This window comes from Eschrichtius robustus, chromosome 10 (genome assembly GCF_028021215.1).
Source record: "Eschrichtius robustus isolate mEscRob2 chromosome 10, mEscRob2.pri, whole genome shotgun sequence".
Classification (NCBI taxonomy): Eukaryota; Metazoa; Chordata; class Mammalia; order Artiodactyla; family Eschrichtiidae; genus Eschrichtius; species Eschrichtius robustus.
The window spans coordinates 13,152,109-13,168,890 of record NC_090833.1 but is presented as its reverse complement, the minus strand read 5'-3'; the positions used below and the strand labels follow the sequence as shown (position 1 = coordinate 13,168,890).

Genomic DNA, 16,782 nt, shown 5'->3' with positions numbered 1-16,782 from the left:
ATGTCAGAGCCTGAGAAACTCCAGCACCTGGCGGAAAGGTGGTGTGGTACTGGGAAAGCAGGGCAGTGGCCTGGGAGGGAGGGGAGGCACCTCAGAGCGGGTGGTGGCCTGGGTTTCGGGGAGGGAGCTCGCTGTCCTGTTGAGTACGGAGAGGACAGGAACTGTGGTTGGCTTTGGTCACACGAAGGCCTGTGGGGACCTTTGGGAGAAGCACTGGGGTCAGGCCAGGTGTGTTGAGTAGAAAGGAAATGAGTAGAAGAGGAGGCAGCAGGGCCTGAGAATCGCAGGGCGAGCGGCCCGTCCGGGAAGCCAAGGAGGGTCAGGTGAGGGCTCACACGTCCCGGGTCCTGGTCTCCGTGTACCAGCCGTGGGCCCCCACCTGGGGCCTGCATCAGGAGCCTCTGAGCGGAATCCCTAGAGATCCAGACTGGGGAGGGCTGGATCGGGCCCCCCCTCAGTGGTCTTCAATAGCTCTCTGAGCTCTGTTTCCCTCTCTCCTTGGAGGGCTTGCTAACCACCCTGTAGTGGCTCACTCTCCGCTCTTGTAGTCACCCAGCCCTGTCCTCCCCCCTCCCTGCCCCATCTCTCTGAGTCCGGGGCGCCTAAGGAAGAGCACTGTGGACCTGGCTTTCCTCAGAGGGCCCTTCCGCCCTTCCCAGAGCTGAGAGCTGGACTTGGTTTGCACTGGTGGCTTTGCTCTGGAAGGTTCCTTGGTGTGTTTGGCGTCTGGAGAAGTCTGAGGTCTATTTCAGAATATTTGGGTGGCTGGGACCTTGACCTCCCGCAGTGCTTGGCTGTGTGGCGGGGTCGGGGTGTGGGTTAGAATGTGTTTGGCTTATTGGGGAGACAGTGCAGGGTTGGGGACAGCCTAAGATCTAATGCTCCTGTTGAATGAATGACACCCAGATATTTGAGTCTTTGGGTTCCCAAGTTGTTTTGTTAAATGCTTTCTCTGCATCTGGTTAACCAGTGTTTTTACACCTGTTATCTTCCGAGGATAGTGTATTTCCTCATTTTGTACCTGAAGAAACTGAGGTTCAGGAAAGTGAAAGAACTTGCCCAAAGTCCCACAGTTGCTAAGTAACACAACTAGAATTGCCACTCAGCCCTGCAGACCTCCCAATCACGCCACCCCTTACTGACTGATTAACCCTGTGGATGAGGAGGTGATGGTGGGTGCAAGGGGCCTGGTCCCCCACTGACCCTCAGGAATAGTGGCCATATGCTCTGCTGGGGCTGCAAGGCATGCCTCCTGCCTCCTAGCCCCTGTTTTCTCTGGTGCTCCTCTCTCCCCCTCTCCCCTCCCCGAGCACACACACCAGTTGCTTTAGGCTCCAGGAAGATAGAAAGAGGCAGACCTTGAACTTGATCAAGTTTTGGGGGCTCTTGGGGCCCAGGGAGCCCACAGCTTCTGGGAGGCTGTTTATGCCGCAGGTGTGGCGTGGCTTGCAGGGCTGCTAAACTTCACAATGGAAAGCCAGCTCAGCTGCAGCAAGTCCCCTGGGAGACACCTGAGGAGGTGAGGGCCCGCCCCTCACTAGGGAGTGGGGAGACTGAGGTCCAGAGATGCCTGGGTGCGGCTGGGTTCTACCTGGAGAGGTGATGCCTTATACTGCCTCCTGACAGGCCATGTGGCTTTGTGCCCTTGCACCCTCTCCCTACCCAGCAGACCCCAGTTAGCCTGGGGGGTGGAGTGGGCCAGAGGCAGGCTGTTTTTACTTTGCAAAGAATTCAGGCTACAGCCCAGCCTTTCTCAGCCTTTATGGCCTTATGACCTGGATGCTTCTGGAGGAGGGTGGGCATCTGGGACATGCTGGAGGGTGGTCTTGCCTGGTAGTCACTGAGGGTCCCAGGTGGACCCCCTCTTTACAGAAATAAACTGCGGCCCAGAGAAAGATGTGACTTTCCCAGGGTCACTACCCAGGAAGCTAGTTTCCCGCTTTGTGTCTCCCAGCATATCCTGGGGCAGCGTCCTTCAACCTAGCTAAACCTGCAGGTCTTTATTGAGTGCTCACTGGAAGCCAGGCTTTGTTCTATAACTCACTGACTTCTCACAGCAAGCCCGTGAGGCTGAGTACTATTATTATTGCAGAGGGCGAAAACAGTCCGAGAGAGGTGACATGACTTGTCCAAGAACAAAAGGTTGCAAGTGGCACAGTCCAGATTTGAACAGTCTGGCTTCAGAGCTCATGTTCTTAACCACCAGGCTACACGGCTTCAGACTTACTTGACTGCCAGGCTCCATAGAAACGTACTGAGGGTGATAAATCCTTGAATGACCTGGCCCCTGCAGAGTTAGGTCTGAGGACTCCGCCTGGCCTTGGCCTTTCTGATAGGATGGCTGTACAGCACCTATGGGCTGCCCAACCACTCCTGGTGCCCGGAAATGACCCATCTTTCTTGGAGGACAGAGAGGACAGGAAGCCTTTCCTGGAGGGCTTGCTAGACCAGGTACTGAGGCCCAGGCAGTCACGTCTCTCTTTTCCTCTCCCCTGCCCACCCTTGGAGCCTAGGGGTCCCAGGAGAGCCCCCATCCCTGCAGCCCCGCCTCTTCCCTTCCTTTGGACCTTGGTCTGCTTGCCTGAACCCTGAGGTTGGAAGGACGGCTCCCTTACCTACCCCCTCTGACTGTAGAGCCTGTTTGGGAAGGGACGAGGGCCTGGCTGTCGGTTGCCCCACCCCTACAGGGGGCTGCGGACCCCCTCTTTTCTCCTCCCTCTCCTTGCCTTTCCTGTGCCTCATGATTTCCAATCTTCTCATCTGTGAGAACGGGGAAAGAATAGAACCGACCTCACAAGGTTTTGAGGCCTAGACTGAAAGCCCAGTGTTTGGGCACCTGCGACAAATGATTCCTCATCCTCGCTTGCTTGTTTGAAGGAAAGATGCTAGTCGATATGGAACAGGAGGGGCCTCTGGAGGGAGCAGGTGGGAGAAGAATCCTGGCTTTGGCTGACCTCACGTGGCTGGGCCCTGGCTGGGCCGCTCTGTGCCATCCTGGGCGAGTCGGGAGCCTCTGCCCGCCACAGCTTCCTCCTCCTTAAGATGGGTCCAGCTGCTGCCTGTCTTGTGGCCTGGTTGTGAGGAGTAATGAGACGCTGCTGTGAAGTGCTGAGTGCTGTGCTGGCCCGTTGTGAGTGCTTAAAAACTCTGCCCTTCCCACTCTTCTTGAGATGTAGCCTCCTTGTTTTGGGGTTTGGGGGGTTCTTCAGATGAAATTTGGATTTTTACTCTTGTGCATTTTGTCTAAAATCTTCCCAAGGCCTCTAATCTCATCATGACTTTTGAGGGATTTTGGGGTTTTTGCTGTCTTGTTTCCTGTACAGAAAAAGGGAGGTGTGCCTTTAAGTCCCCAGCAACCCAAGTGGGACACTGGCCCTTTAAAAGCACATTACGGAGAGTTGGAACTTAGCCTTTGTTTGACTAGCCATGATCAGTCCCAGCGGACAGGGCTGGAATGGTATGTCTAGGACCAGAGCAGGGCTGGACTGGCTGGGCCTGGTGGGGGACAGCGGGCAGCGGGGTGGCCGGCCTAGCCCCTCGGTTTCCCGGGCCTGGAGAGCCTGGTGGCCGCGCGGAGGGATGGTGAGTAACCTGATGGCCTGAGCGGAGGTTGGGGTGAGGGAGGCCAGGAAAGAAAGCAGGAGGGAGGCTGCCAGTCTCGGCCCCTGACCAGCCTCCTGGGCCCAGGGAGAACTGAGGCGGGTGGGAGCGGCCGGTCAGAGAGGATGCCCGGTTTCGGGAAGGACTCAGTCATTCCCCAGCGACGGTGCCTCTGCCCCTCTGTGGACGTCCACCACCGGCCCAGAATGTGGAAGCAATTAGGACAGCCCGACCAAAAGCGAGAAACCGAGGAGTGGTGTTGCTGTTTTTAGTGTTGAAAAGAGAGGAAACCCAGTGTCAGCGGCTCCTTTCCGCGAGCAGCCCTGGTGGTCTCTGTGGCTGCACCGGGAACCGGGAAGTGAGGAGCTTGGCCTTTGCTCCGAGTCGCCGAGCCCGGGGCTGCCCTGGGTGGGGCTGCGCTGGGGTTTGGGGGCCGTGTCATCCCTGCCCCAGCCCCCAGCTGGACTCTTCTGTTTCCCTCCTTCTCCCTGCCTCTGTCTGTTCCCTGATCCGTTGGCCTGCAGGCCGGCGGTGTGTCTGAGCCTGGGGTATGTTTTGCTCCAGCTTAAATGTTTGAAACGGTTGTCCGGAGCCAGGCCCCTGTGACACGGCAGCCTCTACTGGGGAAGTACCCCGTCACGAGAGAGGTCGGGGGTATGGCTGGTCACACACTGTCCTGTGGAGGGGTTGTGAGGAGCAAATGAGCCGCTACTGTGAAGTGCCAGCCCTGCACCTGGCTTCTTACAAGTCTCCGTGTCCCTTCGTCCTGCCCACGTTCACTGCCACTGCTGGGGTGCTGCCGGTGGATCAGACTCCTATCAGCTAGGTGTCCTTCTCACCATTTTCCAGACAGGTGACACGGTGGGTGACAAAGGCAGGGCTCAGTGGAGTTCTGGTGACCCACGATTTTTCTAAGTTACTTGAAAGTTGGTGCATTTAATCACACAATTTCTGTAGGTTTGGTGAAAGCCTGAGGCATTGACAGGCAGTGGAAAGAGTTTGGAGTTGGAGCCCAGATGCCAGGCCTCCAGCCCTGCCCCGGTGCCTGTGAACTGTGACCTGTGACCTTGGGCAAGCTGCTGGACCTCCCTCCCTGAGCCTCCACTTCCGCAGGGGTGGGGTGCTTAGGGGAAACCCTGGAGGGAGGTGTCGGTTCTGCTGGGGTGGGCGGGCGGCACGGAGGGGGTGGTCTTTGAGCTGGGCGTTGATGGATAAGGCACACTTGCTGCTGGGTGCGTTCTGAGTGTATGTGCGCAGCCCAGTGTGGCTGGGTTGGGACACACCTTGCAGGCTGTATTTAAGGCATTGCTGGTTGGAATCCTGTGGGCCAGTGGCAAATGACAGGCAGGGCTAGCTTATCCTAGAGTCAGCGGGGGAGGGGGTGGGGGGTGGGGAAAGAGGGTGGGCTCTTGGAGTCAGGCACACTCTCTGGCCTTGGAAGCCCCTCACGGCTTCAGAGCATGTTTCCTTAACTGCAGTTGGGCGGCTGGGCCACGTGAGCAATGGAGTCCGCTAAACGCGGAGCCAGGGCCTGCTGGTGCACTTGCCAGGTGTGTGGGCTGTCGTGGGTGAGGCGGGAGCTGGAGAGCCACAGATGGCTTAGATGCACGGTCACTAGGAGCAGGAAGAACTCGGCAGCCACGCCCTGCTTTTGACATGAGTTTTTGCCTCTGCTGGTGGCCTGGGCGCCTGTGGCTTATTGGCAGCCCCCCGCTCCTGCTTTTTTGCTGCTATTGAGCACTCCTGGCTGTCTCCTGTGAGTTTCAGTCTGGGAAGCAGAGCTCTGATGCCCTGCTGGGACATCCTCCCAAAGCCTGGTGTCCCAAGGCCCCCAGGCTTAGCACCGGCATGCTGGAGGCACTCAGTAACTATATACTGGGGCGCTGGATTAGCTCAAACCAGGCATGGGGGGGTGTTCGCATATCAGACCTCCATCAGGCTCTGGGAGGAGGGCAGCGCAGCCCACTTGTCAGGTGAGAAAACTGAGGTGCAGGAGAGGCCAACCCGAGGTCTGTGCTCCCTTGGCCCATGCCCCTTCCCCTTCGTGTCTTTGCCTCGTCTCCCTGAGGCCACAGAGCCCCCCTGTCCTAAGTGGTGGCAGGACAGGAGATGGGCATTGCTGCTAGAACCTAGGGTGCCCGTCTCTCCTTAAATGGGGACTTGGAGGCGCCTACTTAAAGGAGAAGTGCTGCAAGGTGGGAAGGGGCAGAATGCCCAGGGTAAGGCAGGGCTCCCTGCGTGTCAGGTTACACCTGTAGCACCAAAGGTGATGTCCTCCCCATTTTACAGATAAGGAAACTGAGACGTGCAGGTTATTTAATTTGACCAAAGTCACAGAACTTTATGTTTATGTGTGTTTGTTTTTAAGGAAGGAGGCCTCACCACATTAGACCAGTCATCAACCAGCATGGTGCCAGGGGCTGGGGCTTTGTTGACACGTGGCTGGTCCTTGGCTGAGGTAGGAAGCTTAATGCCCAGGGATGGGGGAAGGACAGTCCCCAGATCACCTTGTCACCCTAACATGAACGACTTGCACAGCACCGGAAGGCCACCTGGCACGGCACCTGGTTCTGAGGTGGAGGGGTAAGAGGGGAGAAGATGACATTCTTTGGAGGGGTCTGCTGAGCCTAGGAGGGCTTCCTGGAGGTGGAGAGCTGGGAGGAATGAGATAAGCTAGAGGGAAGTTGCTTCCTTGGGGAATGGAAGCCTTGGTTTTCAGTTTGTTCTTCTTTTTCATTTCATCATCCTTCCCCACTTGGGTCATGGGTCCCCAGGGCCTGAGACAGCTGTTGGTATTTATGGTCCTGGGTGGGGGTGGGGGAACGAGTCAGAAACTAGTCCCACACTTGGCGGTGTGATCTGTGGGACCAACGGGACGCACGGGCCGTGTTCACGCACGTGAGGAAGAGACCGGCACAGACTGAGCTCGCAGGGAAGGGACAGCACGGCCGGGGCCTTGACCGTTCTCCAGAGTCTTGCTAGTGGAGGAGCTGAGGGCCGGGCCGTGGGCCGGATGGGGCTGCTGCTGTGCTCCTGCCTGGGGCTGCTTTACTTGGGGGAGCTGAGGGGACCTTAGGGTTTGGGGTGTCATTCTCCTTTGTCTTCCTGAGCGGCCGGGCTGGGCTCGGCGGTTTCTCCTGGGGACCAGGAAGGGACGGAGAGCTGTCCCCACTCAGCAGCAGCAGGAGCACTTGGCCCTCAACTCACTTTCGATTTGCCCAAATCTCATCCTATTCAATGAATGTTCCTCAGATTCTCTTCTTTTAAAATTCAGGGCACTTCGCTCTTCTGCTGAGGTTTATGAATGTTTAAAAACTGCTTTGTGGTCCCCAAAGTAATTTGACAAGTGTGACAGCTATTGATTAAAAACCCGAAATTATTCAGGCTGCAGGATAACTTGGGGGAATAGATGGAAAGTTTTTTGTTTCTTCTCTCTCTGTGTGCCCCTTGCCCTCCCCTCTCCCCCCAAAAAAGATGTAGGGATGTGGGGAGGTAAATGTGTTCCTGGATGTTCTTTGAAAACTCCATTAGGCTGCAGAATTATACTGGAAAGGGTGGGATGGGGGATGGTCAGGATGCTGAGGGGCGCCTCTCCAACTCAGGGGCCAGAAGCGGCACCCCTCATGTCCCTGGCCTCTCCCCAAGTCAGCAACAGGCAGCAAGGAGGTTTCGCTGACGGGATTCCAGGTGGTTGGGAGGAGGAAGAGTGGTGGTTAGTATGTGGTCCCTTATGTTAATGGGGAGTTGACACGTTGGGGGTTTGGTCACAGTCTCTGAAGTAGCTCAGCAGGTGAGAAAGCAGCAGCTGCCACAGTGTCGATTGTTCAGCATATACGGGGCACCCCTGGAGCCAGGCCTCGGGCTGCGCTGTAGCTGTGGCACGTGAGGAGCCAACCTATCCTCCTGTCTTGCTTGCCAGCGTGTGGACTCTCCTTTTCCAACTCAGCCCTGCGGTGTCCGGAAGGCACAGGCTCCCAGGGATAGGGTGAGGCAGGAGACCGGGCACCTCCCAGCCCCAGGCTCAGTGTGAGTGTGCGGGTGGGGTCACACTGGTACTAGTGACTGCGGGGATCTGCCCCTTTGCCTTGGACTGAGAGAGCCCTGGGCCGAGAGAGACCAGGCCTCTAGGCCCTGTCATCCCAGGAAGCCTTCCCAGGCAGGGCTGCCAACCTTCCTGCCTTTTAAGGACAGGCTCTGTCTCCCCAGGGTCCTGGGGGCCACCAGGCAGCTGCATTCTTCTCCCCTCCCCTGGGACCCCAGCGGGGCCAGGAGTGAGTGCTGGCCTCAGCAGCCGGTTCCCAGGCCAGCAGGGCAAGGCTGGGCCTGGGGAAGAGATGGCTCCACTGGATATTCTGGGTGTGCGGGGGGCGGGGGGTGGGGGTGGTTTCTGCCTTGTTTGTGTCATGCTGCTTGATTCTCAGGAAGTCAGCGCCCTCCCCCTGACTGTGCCCCGGGACCCGGCTTCTTCTACTGTGGGCACAGCTCACTGGACCTGCCTGGCTGTGACAGGTGGAAACATGGTTGGCATGTTCTTACCTGACTCCAGAGTCCACAGGTTCTGCCAGCCCTCAAGTGGGCACCTCCTCCGTGGAGACCAGCCTTGTCCAGGATTTCTGCCCCGTCCAGGCCTGGTTGTGGCCGTAGGCAGTGGTGTGAGACCACACAGGCGTGCAGGTGAGAGGCCAGGTCTCAGGGTCACAGGCCGAAGGGCTAAAGTGGCCCCTCAGCAGGGTCACCTGCCCACCCACAGACACCCTCTTTCTCCCTTTCACTTCAAGAAATTAGGGGCTTTTATTGTGTTTTTGTTTTGGGGGGGGTTTTTTTTGGAGGCATCCCAGAGCATTTGGCTAGATGTAGTTTGTTTGCAGGTGGGGGAAACTGAGGCCTGGAGAAAGTAAGAGATTTGAGTGGTCAGGGGAAAGGAACAGAGAATGGCCTGCAAAATCCCTGTCTCGTTACCCCAAACATCAGGAGTGTCATCTCCCCTAGAAACGTCAGCCTTGATACCGGCGTGTAATCCTTAATCGGCCTTGTTCACAGCTGTGCCCGCACTCCTACAGGGGTGTCTGGCATGAGGCAGTGACTAGAGCAGACAAAAGAGGACGGGGACCTGCGTGAGTGACTGGTGTGGTCGCTGGCGTTGACCCCTGCTCCCCCGAGCACCTCCTTGCCTTGTCTCAGTTGACGCTCACGGCAGCCCTGGGAGGAAGGCATGTCAGTTCTCCCCGCCTGGAGATGGGGAAACTGAGTCCTGGAGAGTGGCACGAGTTAAAAGTACTCGTGGTTGTGTGTTTTATAGGGAATGGAGGCTAGATTTGCTCCTACAGCCGGGCACCCTTGGCGCTAGGGCCTGCTGCCCTCCTGCCCGTTGCCAGCGGCAGGTGTGTGGGCTGCGCGTTTATCCCTGGGGCTTACTCCGCTGCCTGCCTGTTACGCCAGCAGCCCCCAAGCAGCGCGGGTAACGCCTCCTCGACATATCTAAAAGAGGGCTCCCAGCTCCTGCTTGCATGCCTGCAGAGACAGAGTGCCCGCTCCTCAAAAACCAAACCAGGCTGGCCCGTTTGGGGACAGTGTGACTGAGCTGGAATTGACCTCTCCTGGTCCCAGCCCCGCCCTCTGGGGGCAGGCATGGCAGCTCCCTCTGCCCCTTGAGGTTTGGAAGGAGATTCTGAGCTTCTTACTTGCCAGGCTATCCAATCCCACTCTCAACTCACCCCACCCGTAGCTGGGGACATCCTCCCCGTGTCATATAGAGCTTTTTAATTATCACAAGTTTTATTTTCAGGTCTCCTCCCTCCTTGAAATAATAGGGAATTTGCTAAACTTCTGTGTCACTAACCTTTTAAGAGAAAAAAGGACGGAGTTGAAAAACAGCTCGTGGGTTGGCTGGAAGGCTATCAGATAAGGCTGTGGCCCAGGAGCCAGGACAATGTCCCCTTGTTCCTGCTCCCCGCCCTCACGCCCTCACAGTGGGCTGCTGTTGGTGCCCGGCTATATCTCCAGCAGCGGCCCCGCCCGTGCCTGTGGCATGCCCACATTTCCCGGGCTCCTGGGCCCTGGGCACGGCTGCCCGACCCCAGCCAGCCCCGCGGCTCTTCCACCGGACCTGGAGTGAGCGGGTCACGGCAAGCAGGTCAGCTGGCTGTGGCCCTGCGTGGCCGCCTGTGGGGAGATGGGAAGGCGAGGCTTGGGCGGACAGCGTTAGGCTTGGAGTCTGCTGAATGGGGTTCCAGCCCCCCTTGGCAACTTGCTGCCTGTGCGATCTTGGGCACGACACCTGGCCTTTCTGAGGTGCGGTACCTCAGTCCTGATGGGTTCTCATGAGAACTGGGTAAGGAGGCAGGTGGGAAAGTGGTGTGGAGTGGGGCTCAGCCACCCGGCCCGGGTGTGAGCGCTTGTCTGTCTGGAGAGACCAGGGACAGTGTGATGGTGGCTGCATTCGGACTGGGCTTTGAACGCTGAGAAAAAAGGCTTGTTGTCGGGCAGAGAGTGGAGGGAAGGGTGGGACGGGTTCAGGAAACAGCCTGGGCAGAGGTCCCCCCAGAGGGAGGGAGTTCCTGCTGGCCTGGGACCCGCTGGCGAGGAGAGTCTAGGTCATTTGCCAGGGTGTGGTGTGGCAGGGGTAGAGTTTCGGGGAGGGCTCAACCCCAGGGTGAAGCACTGTGACTTGATTCTCTGTAGGCTGTGAGGGGAGCGCCGAGGGCAGGAGTGACACCATGTTGGGCAGAGGGGCCCATCCGGTGGGAGGGCACTGCCCCCCTCCTCCACTGCCCCCCAGGCCCTGACCAAGACCTCTCAGAGTCAGAGGAGATCAGGGCAGGCCTCCCTCCCCTGTGGCCTTGGCTCTCCTGTCTGCGACCTGAGAATCGTGGCACCACCCCCGTCCCAGGAAGTGTGAGGATTCCATGGCATGGAGGACGCAGGTAAAGCCCTCCAGGTCAGGAAGAGAGGACTGCAGGGGACACGGGGCCTCTAGTGACTGGGGGGCTGTTGAAGGTCTAGAGCATCAGCTGGGTCTGGGACGGTCTCGGGAGGATGCGGCTATGGTGGAGGGTGCAGCCACAGAGGGTTGGATGAGCCCCTGACCTTGGGAGAGATGGAGGGAGCGCCCCATACCTGGACACATCAAGAGCAGGGGTGTTTCTTGGAGATTCTGGGCAGGCACCAGGGTGCTGCTCTTGGGAACTGGCCGTGAGCAGGCGGCTGGCCCGAAGACCGGCGCTTGGGTCATTCTGCGCCTTCTCCCACTAACAGCGTCTGAGGGCTCAGGGAGGATTGTCCTCATCCCAACTGACCTCCTCCCCCTCCCCCAGGCTTAGCTGACCTCACCTCCTGCAGTGTTGGGGCTTTGATCCAGGAACTCTGGGGCTCTGAATCTTAGCGCTGATCCAGACCCAGCCCTCCCCACGAGGAGCCCCCTCCCTGGTAAGGAGACAGCTCTGTGACAGGCCTTCCCAGCACAGCCTAATGAACATTAGGGTTTGAGGTCGCTCTCTGCCCTGGGAGTCTGGGAAGGCTTCCTGGAAGAAGAGGCTCTGATGCTGGGTATTGAAGGTTGGATAGGACAAGAGGATTTCTAGGCGGAGGGGACTGCATGTGCCTGGAGGCCTGCCTGAGGGAATCGTGACCCCTGGAGAAGAGGAGCCCAGGGTGAGGTGGAACAGGCAGATGCACCCCGGCCAGCAGGGCTGCAACTGAGCCCATGTGGTCTTGATGGGAAACCCCCTCTTCACGACTCCAGCGCCTGGGGGAATGCCTCTCCCTGCAGACCCTCTCTCCAGCACTTCAGTGTGTGTGTGTTACCATTTATTTCCATTTGAGACAGTCCTTCTTTCTCTTTCAGATAAGGAAAGGGCTCCTGGGGGGGTTGGGGCACGAACAGGGGTGACCTCAGGAGGAAGCTGAGACCCTGGGCAGGTCACCTTCCTTCTCTGAAGCAGGCCTCGCCGGGGTCCGGTGGGCATCCTCCTCTCAGCCTTGTGAGGATTCAGCCAAGTGCTGTGTGTGCAGTTTCCCGCGAGCACGGGCCAGGCGCGTGGAGCCCACAGCACTGCCGTGAGACCTGGTTCTGTGGCCTCTCTGACCCAATGTGGTGTCCCTGGCAGGGCTGTTGTGAGGAGTAGCTCAGACCTGGGCTGTGGGGATAACCTGCACGAGCAGAGGCCCCCTGCGACGGATTTTGTCTTCCTTGGTGCCGTCTCACCAAGGACTGAGGCTCTGGTCCCCAGGTACCACAGGAGGTCCCTGGGGGATGCCGTCACAGACTGAGCTGAGCACTGGGGGAGGCCACACAGTGGGTGTGTTGGGCCAGCTTCTCTCCCACCCCAGCCTTGGGGCAGAAGAGGTCCTGCATACGATGGTGTCAGACCACAGACCTCCACACCACAGAGGGCAGCCATGGGCAGGGCTCCCAGACCAACCTGTGTCCTCCTTCCAGCAGGGGGCCTCGGGCAGATGCAGGGACTGCTGCTCCCTGAGCCCATCTTACCTTTCTGTGAAATGGGTAGATGAGTGTTCCTGGCAGAGTTGTGTGCAGTTGAAAGTGACCAGCTGGGTGCCCTGGCCAAGTGGAGGTGGGCACCCACCAACTTCCTGGGTAGGGACACCGTGTCCTCTTGCTCCCTCTTGGAGCATGGTCCCTCCCAGGATGGGCTTCTGGCCCAGCCTGGGAAGGCAGGAGCTGGAGGTGAGAAAGGAAGTGCCCAACAATGCTGGCTGGAGCAGAGGCGGGCCAGGTCGAGGCCTGCCGTGGGTGATTGATGGGGCAGGAGTCCCTGCGGTGGAGTTTTAGGGGGTGCTGTGCTGTGGGCCTGGGACAGGGCTGTCTGGCTTCCTGGAAGAGGTGGATCTTAGGCTGTGAGGTGGGCCTGCTGGGTCCAGTGACCACGTGCCCATTTTCCCTCCCTGAGCCCCAGTCATCTTATCAGTCACTGCCACAGGAGCACTCCCCTCTGCCAGGAGGTCCCACCCTGCAGGGTCACTGCAGACCAGCTCCCCTCTGGGCCCAGAGCTGCATGTCAGGCCCTGATGAATAGGTGCCCCTTTCTCTCCCCCAGGAGCCTTGTGGGGAGCTGGGGGGCAGGTGGACTCCAGGCTGAGCGAGAAGGATATGTGTCTGCATGTGAGTCAGAGAGCACAGGCCCACTGGCCCTGCTCCATCATAGGGCAGTGGTCAGAGCCTGGCCCTCAACTCCTCTCCCAGAAGCACCTGGGAGATCTAGGAGTAGCCACTGGGCCTCCCTGGACCGCCCCCCCCCACCACCACCGTGAGCTTGGGCTGCAGGGGTGGGTGCGGCCCCTGCTTCAGGGTCTCCCACTTAGAGAATCCCTGGGGAGGTGGGGAGGGTCAGGGCTGCCCAGCTGCAGCCAGAATGCCTTAGCCATGAGCTTCCCATAGTCCTCCATTCTGTCAGGAACCTTCCCAGTGAGGCCTGGCCCAGTTGGGGCATACTTGTGGGGCAGGATGGTGGGGAAGGAAGAGGAGGGTTCTGCAGCCACAGGTTCCAGGGTCTGGCTGCTTTGGGGTCTGCCCTGGGCCTGCTGGGCTCCTGGGCTGTAGAACGAAGGCCCCCTTGGGTCTCCCTGGGCAGGCCCGGTCTGCTGAATGTGCCTCTCTTTCCTCTCCCCAGCCGGCTCGTTCGGGTGCCCCAGGCAGGAGGCGGTGCCGCAGTCTACCAGCTCCTCCCTATGTATAACACTTCCAGGGTGCCCGCTCCACCCGCCCCAGCTCCCAGCATCTTACCTGGCAGGGCTTTCCGGGCTGGGCCAGAAAGCAGCCCGATCTTGATCGGTGGGCTGGGTTTTCAGCCCTGGACAGCGGCCCTGGGGGCTCTGGGTCTCAGCCCTTCCGAGGTGGGTGATTTCCCCGGCAACTGAGGCAGGGCGTCCCTTGTGCTGAGGTATGGAGGGAGGCCCAGGGTGGAATCTCAACAGAGTGGATGGCAGACGCAGCCACCACATTGGTCAGTGCCGTGATGGGAAGGAGGCTGGGCCGTTCGAGCAGGACCTGGAGGGTTTGCCACGGGGAGAAGCCTGTCAGCGCCTGGCGTGGCAGCAGCAGTGCGTGTGTGCAGTGCGGTCTCCCAGAGAGGGTTCTGGAGGAGCAGAGGTGCCACAGCTGTGCACGCCAGTGGCCTTGGGCCTTGAGTGCGTCCTGGGGAGGTTTGGCTGGGTTCTAACCTGACTTTAGCCTGCCTCACAGCTTCGCTCTGGTCCACTCCCCTGGGAGCTTTCAGGAGTCCTGCCTGAGGGCATTGACTCGGCTCCAGGGATCTGAGCCCTGCTCTGCGCCAGCTTCATGCTGGGCACGGGGGAGCAGCTGGGGGAGCCCGACTGGGTCTCTTGGGTTGGGCGGTGAGGTCCCCAGGAGCTGGGGTCCCAGTTCCAGCCCTGACTCCCATGCAGTGCCTAGCACAGGACAGCGTGTCAGGGAGGGCTGTTGCCATGGAGAAGTATAGGGGCTAGAGGGTGGCCTCTGTCAGCCTGTGAAGCCCTCTGGGCAGGGTCTGTTCGGCTCATCCCTGGATTCCTGAGTCCACACATGGTGGACCTCAGGCCCTCTTACCGCAGGCGGTTATGGAAATGGGTTACGGGGTGTATGTGCCCTACAGGGAGGTCTGTGGTGGTCCTGCCAGGCCTCACTGACCTGAGAGAGGGTCTTTGTTTGGCGAGACAGGGAGAGATGATGGCCTGAGCCTTGGACCCGGAGGCCAGGAGCTGAAAGGCAGAGGGTGTTGGGGGAAGGAGGTCTGGGTGAGCTGAGGCCGGGGTTTGGACTGTGGACATGAGTAGGGGTGAGGCCTGCCCAGCCTCCATCCCGGGGTGGTCTTTGCAGGCCTGGCTGGTCCTCTGGCTTTTCCTGTGCCCCGGCTGTGGGAGGGGGCCCCAGTGGGGCACTGCTGTGTCCTGTTGACTCTGGAAAGGGATGTTTGCCTTTGTGAGGTGGACTCCAGCAGGCACCAGAGCAGATGCCGTCTAAGGCGCCTTCCACGTGAAGTGCCGAGGCAACTGAGGCTCAGAGAGGGGAAGTGACTTGTCTAGGGCCACATAGTAGGTGAGCAGTGCGCCCAGGTCCAAGGCCAGGTCTGTCAGAGCCAGTCCTGGTCCAGGCTCCATTTGGGCATCAGGTGGAGTGAACTACCTGTGCTCTTTGTGCCTGTGCTGGACCCGCTGACCCTGGCCTGACCCCCGAACCCCAGCCTGTGGACCCTGTCTGAGTCTCAGCACGCGGGCACCGTGCAGAGATGGCTGCATCCCTTCTGTTTTGAGCCTCACGGCCCTCGTCTGTAAGAAAGGAGCAGCAGAGTTCCCGTGGCGCTCCTGCCTCGCCTGGGGCCGGTGGGCGGAGTGGGATGGTGTATGAGAAAGGAAGGGTTCTGTCGGCAGTGATGTCCTGGACAAATGTTGGAACAGGGCGACTGCTTCTGTCTTGGATGGGGACTGGAGCAGAGGGGAGGGGATGGGATGGGGAAGGCACCAGACCCCCAGAAGGCTGCCTGGGTCGGGTCCGCTCTTCGCTGTGGGTCTCGGGCTGCTGAGGAGCCAGGTACGGCCCTACCCTGCGCCCAGTGCTGACTTTCAACTCCTGAGTGGTGGCCTCATCCTTACCTGCCCGCCCACCCCGCTGACTTAGGGGCTGAGCCCCTTACCCAGAGTCCTGCCTTGGGGCAAAGGGACTGGCAGGTCTCTGTGACTCCAGCACCACGATGTCCCCTCCCCGAAACTCTTGCCTTACGACAGAAAGGACCGTGGGAGTTGAGGGGAGTGATTGCCTCCAACTGGGGGGTTCTGGGCAGGCTTCCTGGAGGAGAAGGGAAGGGAGGGGACAGGGCAGGCCTGCCCTGACGCACCCTGCCGCCCTCCCCCCAGGTCCCATCTGATGCCGAGGCTGAAGGAGTCTCGCTCGCACGAGTCCCTGCTCAGCCCCAGCAGCGCGGTGGAGGCGCTGGACCTCAGCATGGAGGAGGAGGTGGTCATCAAGCCGGTGCACAGCAGCATCCTGGGCCAGGACTACTGCTTCGAGGTGGGTCCTGCTGCAGGGGCGGGGCGGGTACCGGCGTCCTCTTCCTGCGAGGCCAGGTCTCCTCCAGACGCCCTCCTGGAGTGCTCCGTGGCCTCCGCAGGGGCCAGGCTCTTTGGGACAGCGGCCAGAATCTGTCATAGCTTTTCCCTCCTACGAGACCAAGTGGAGCTGGGAGATGGGGGCTTCATCCCTGCTCTGTGGCCTCCTTGGAGATGGACCAGCACTGTCCCCCATGCTGGGAAGTGCAAGAGGTCCAAGTGGGTGGAAGGGAGAAGGCGTATGTGGAATGGCTCAAGCCCCAGAGCCGGTCTCGAGGCCTGCTCGCCCCTCCTGCAGAACCACTCCAGTGCATTGTAGGGCAGTGGGGAGTGTCCCCTTTTCTGGCCCTGGCCCTGCCTCTGCGTGATGAAAGCCAGAATCTTTCCTGCCCCGGCGTTCTGTGACCCAAAGTTTGAGAGCAGAGGGTCAGCCACCCGACCTGGCAGGGCTGTTACTGGGGATCACCTGTCCAGTGCTTCCCTGTAGATGGGGAATCTGAGACCCAGAGAGGGCAAGACGATGTCAAAGGTCACCCTACAAGCCTGAGGCCAAGCCAGGACCAGGGCAACTAATGTCGCAGGTGTGCAGGTGTTGCTGGGAGTTCCTAATTGCTTCTCTAATTATTCATGTTCTCTTCCCACCTCTATTTCTGGGAAGCTTCCCACCCCCAACAGTCTTGCATAATTAGGAGAGCTTTCTGATAGAGGCATGACCCTGGGACTAATAGGGCAACCTCCCGGCACCCCCAGCTCCAGGGGAAGAGTGGAGTGGTGCCTGGCATCTGCCCTAGCCCTGTGCCCACTGGGTGGCGTTTCTGGTTCAGGACTCCTGGCCCAGCTGGGCTTCTTCTGGCCTCCGACTTCTCTGCCTGGGGCGGGCTGAAGTTGGTGCCTGCCCACTGGTCCACGGCAGGGGGTGCTGTGGCTTCTGCAGGTTCCCCCGGTAGAGACCTCGGCATGGTGCAGGGGACAGCGGGAACAGGGTAGGAACAGCTTGGGCTGGGCTTTCTTGCCTGGAGGAGACCAGAAGATGAGCAAGTCAGACAGGGAGGGTAGGGTAAGGGTTCCAGGCAGGACCCCAGGGCCCAGCACACGCAGACAGCCCAGTTCTCAGTTCTCTAG

General features: G+C 59.6%; 1 protein-coding gene across 12 annotated transcripts in view; it reads left to right on the top strand.

Annotated features, from left to right (window-relative positions):
* The window catches only part of DAB2IP (DAB2 interacting protein), a 194,246-nt gene that overhangs the window by 150,271 nt on the left and 27,193 nt on the right, over nt 1-16,782 (top strand). For 10 of the 12 annotated variants that reach the window (XM_068552325.1, XM_068552327.1, XM_068552326.1 and 7 more), the window contains one exon: nt 15,469-15,622. In XM_068552325.1, the coding sequence (XP_068408426.1) occupies nt 15,469-15,622 (154 nt within the window). Of the gene's footprint in view, nt 1-3,452; nt 3,583-6,037; nt 6,059-15,468; nt 15,623-16,782 lie in introns of those variants that run through there. The other 2 variants (XM_068552334.1, XM_068552335.1) reach the window with 2 other exon arrangements.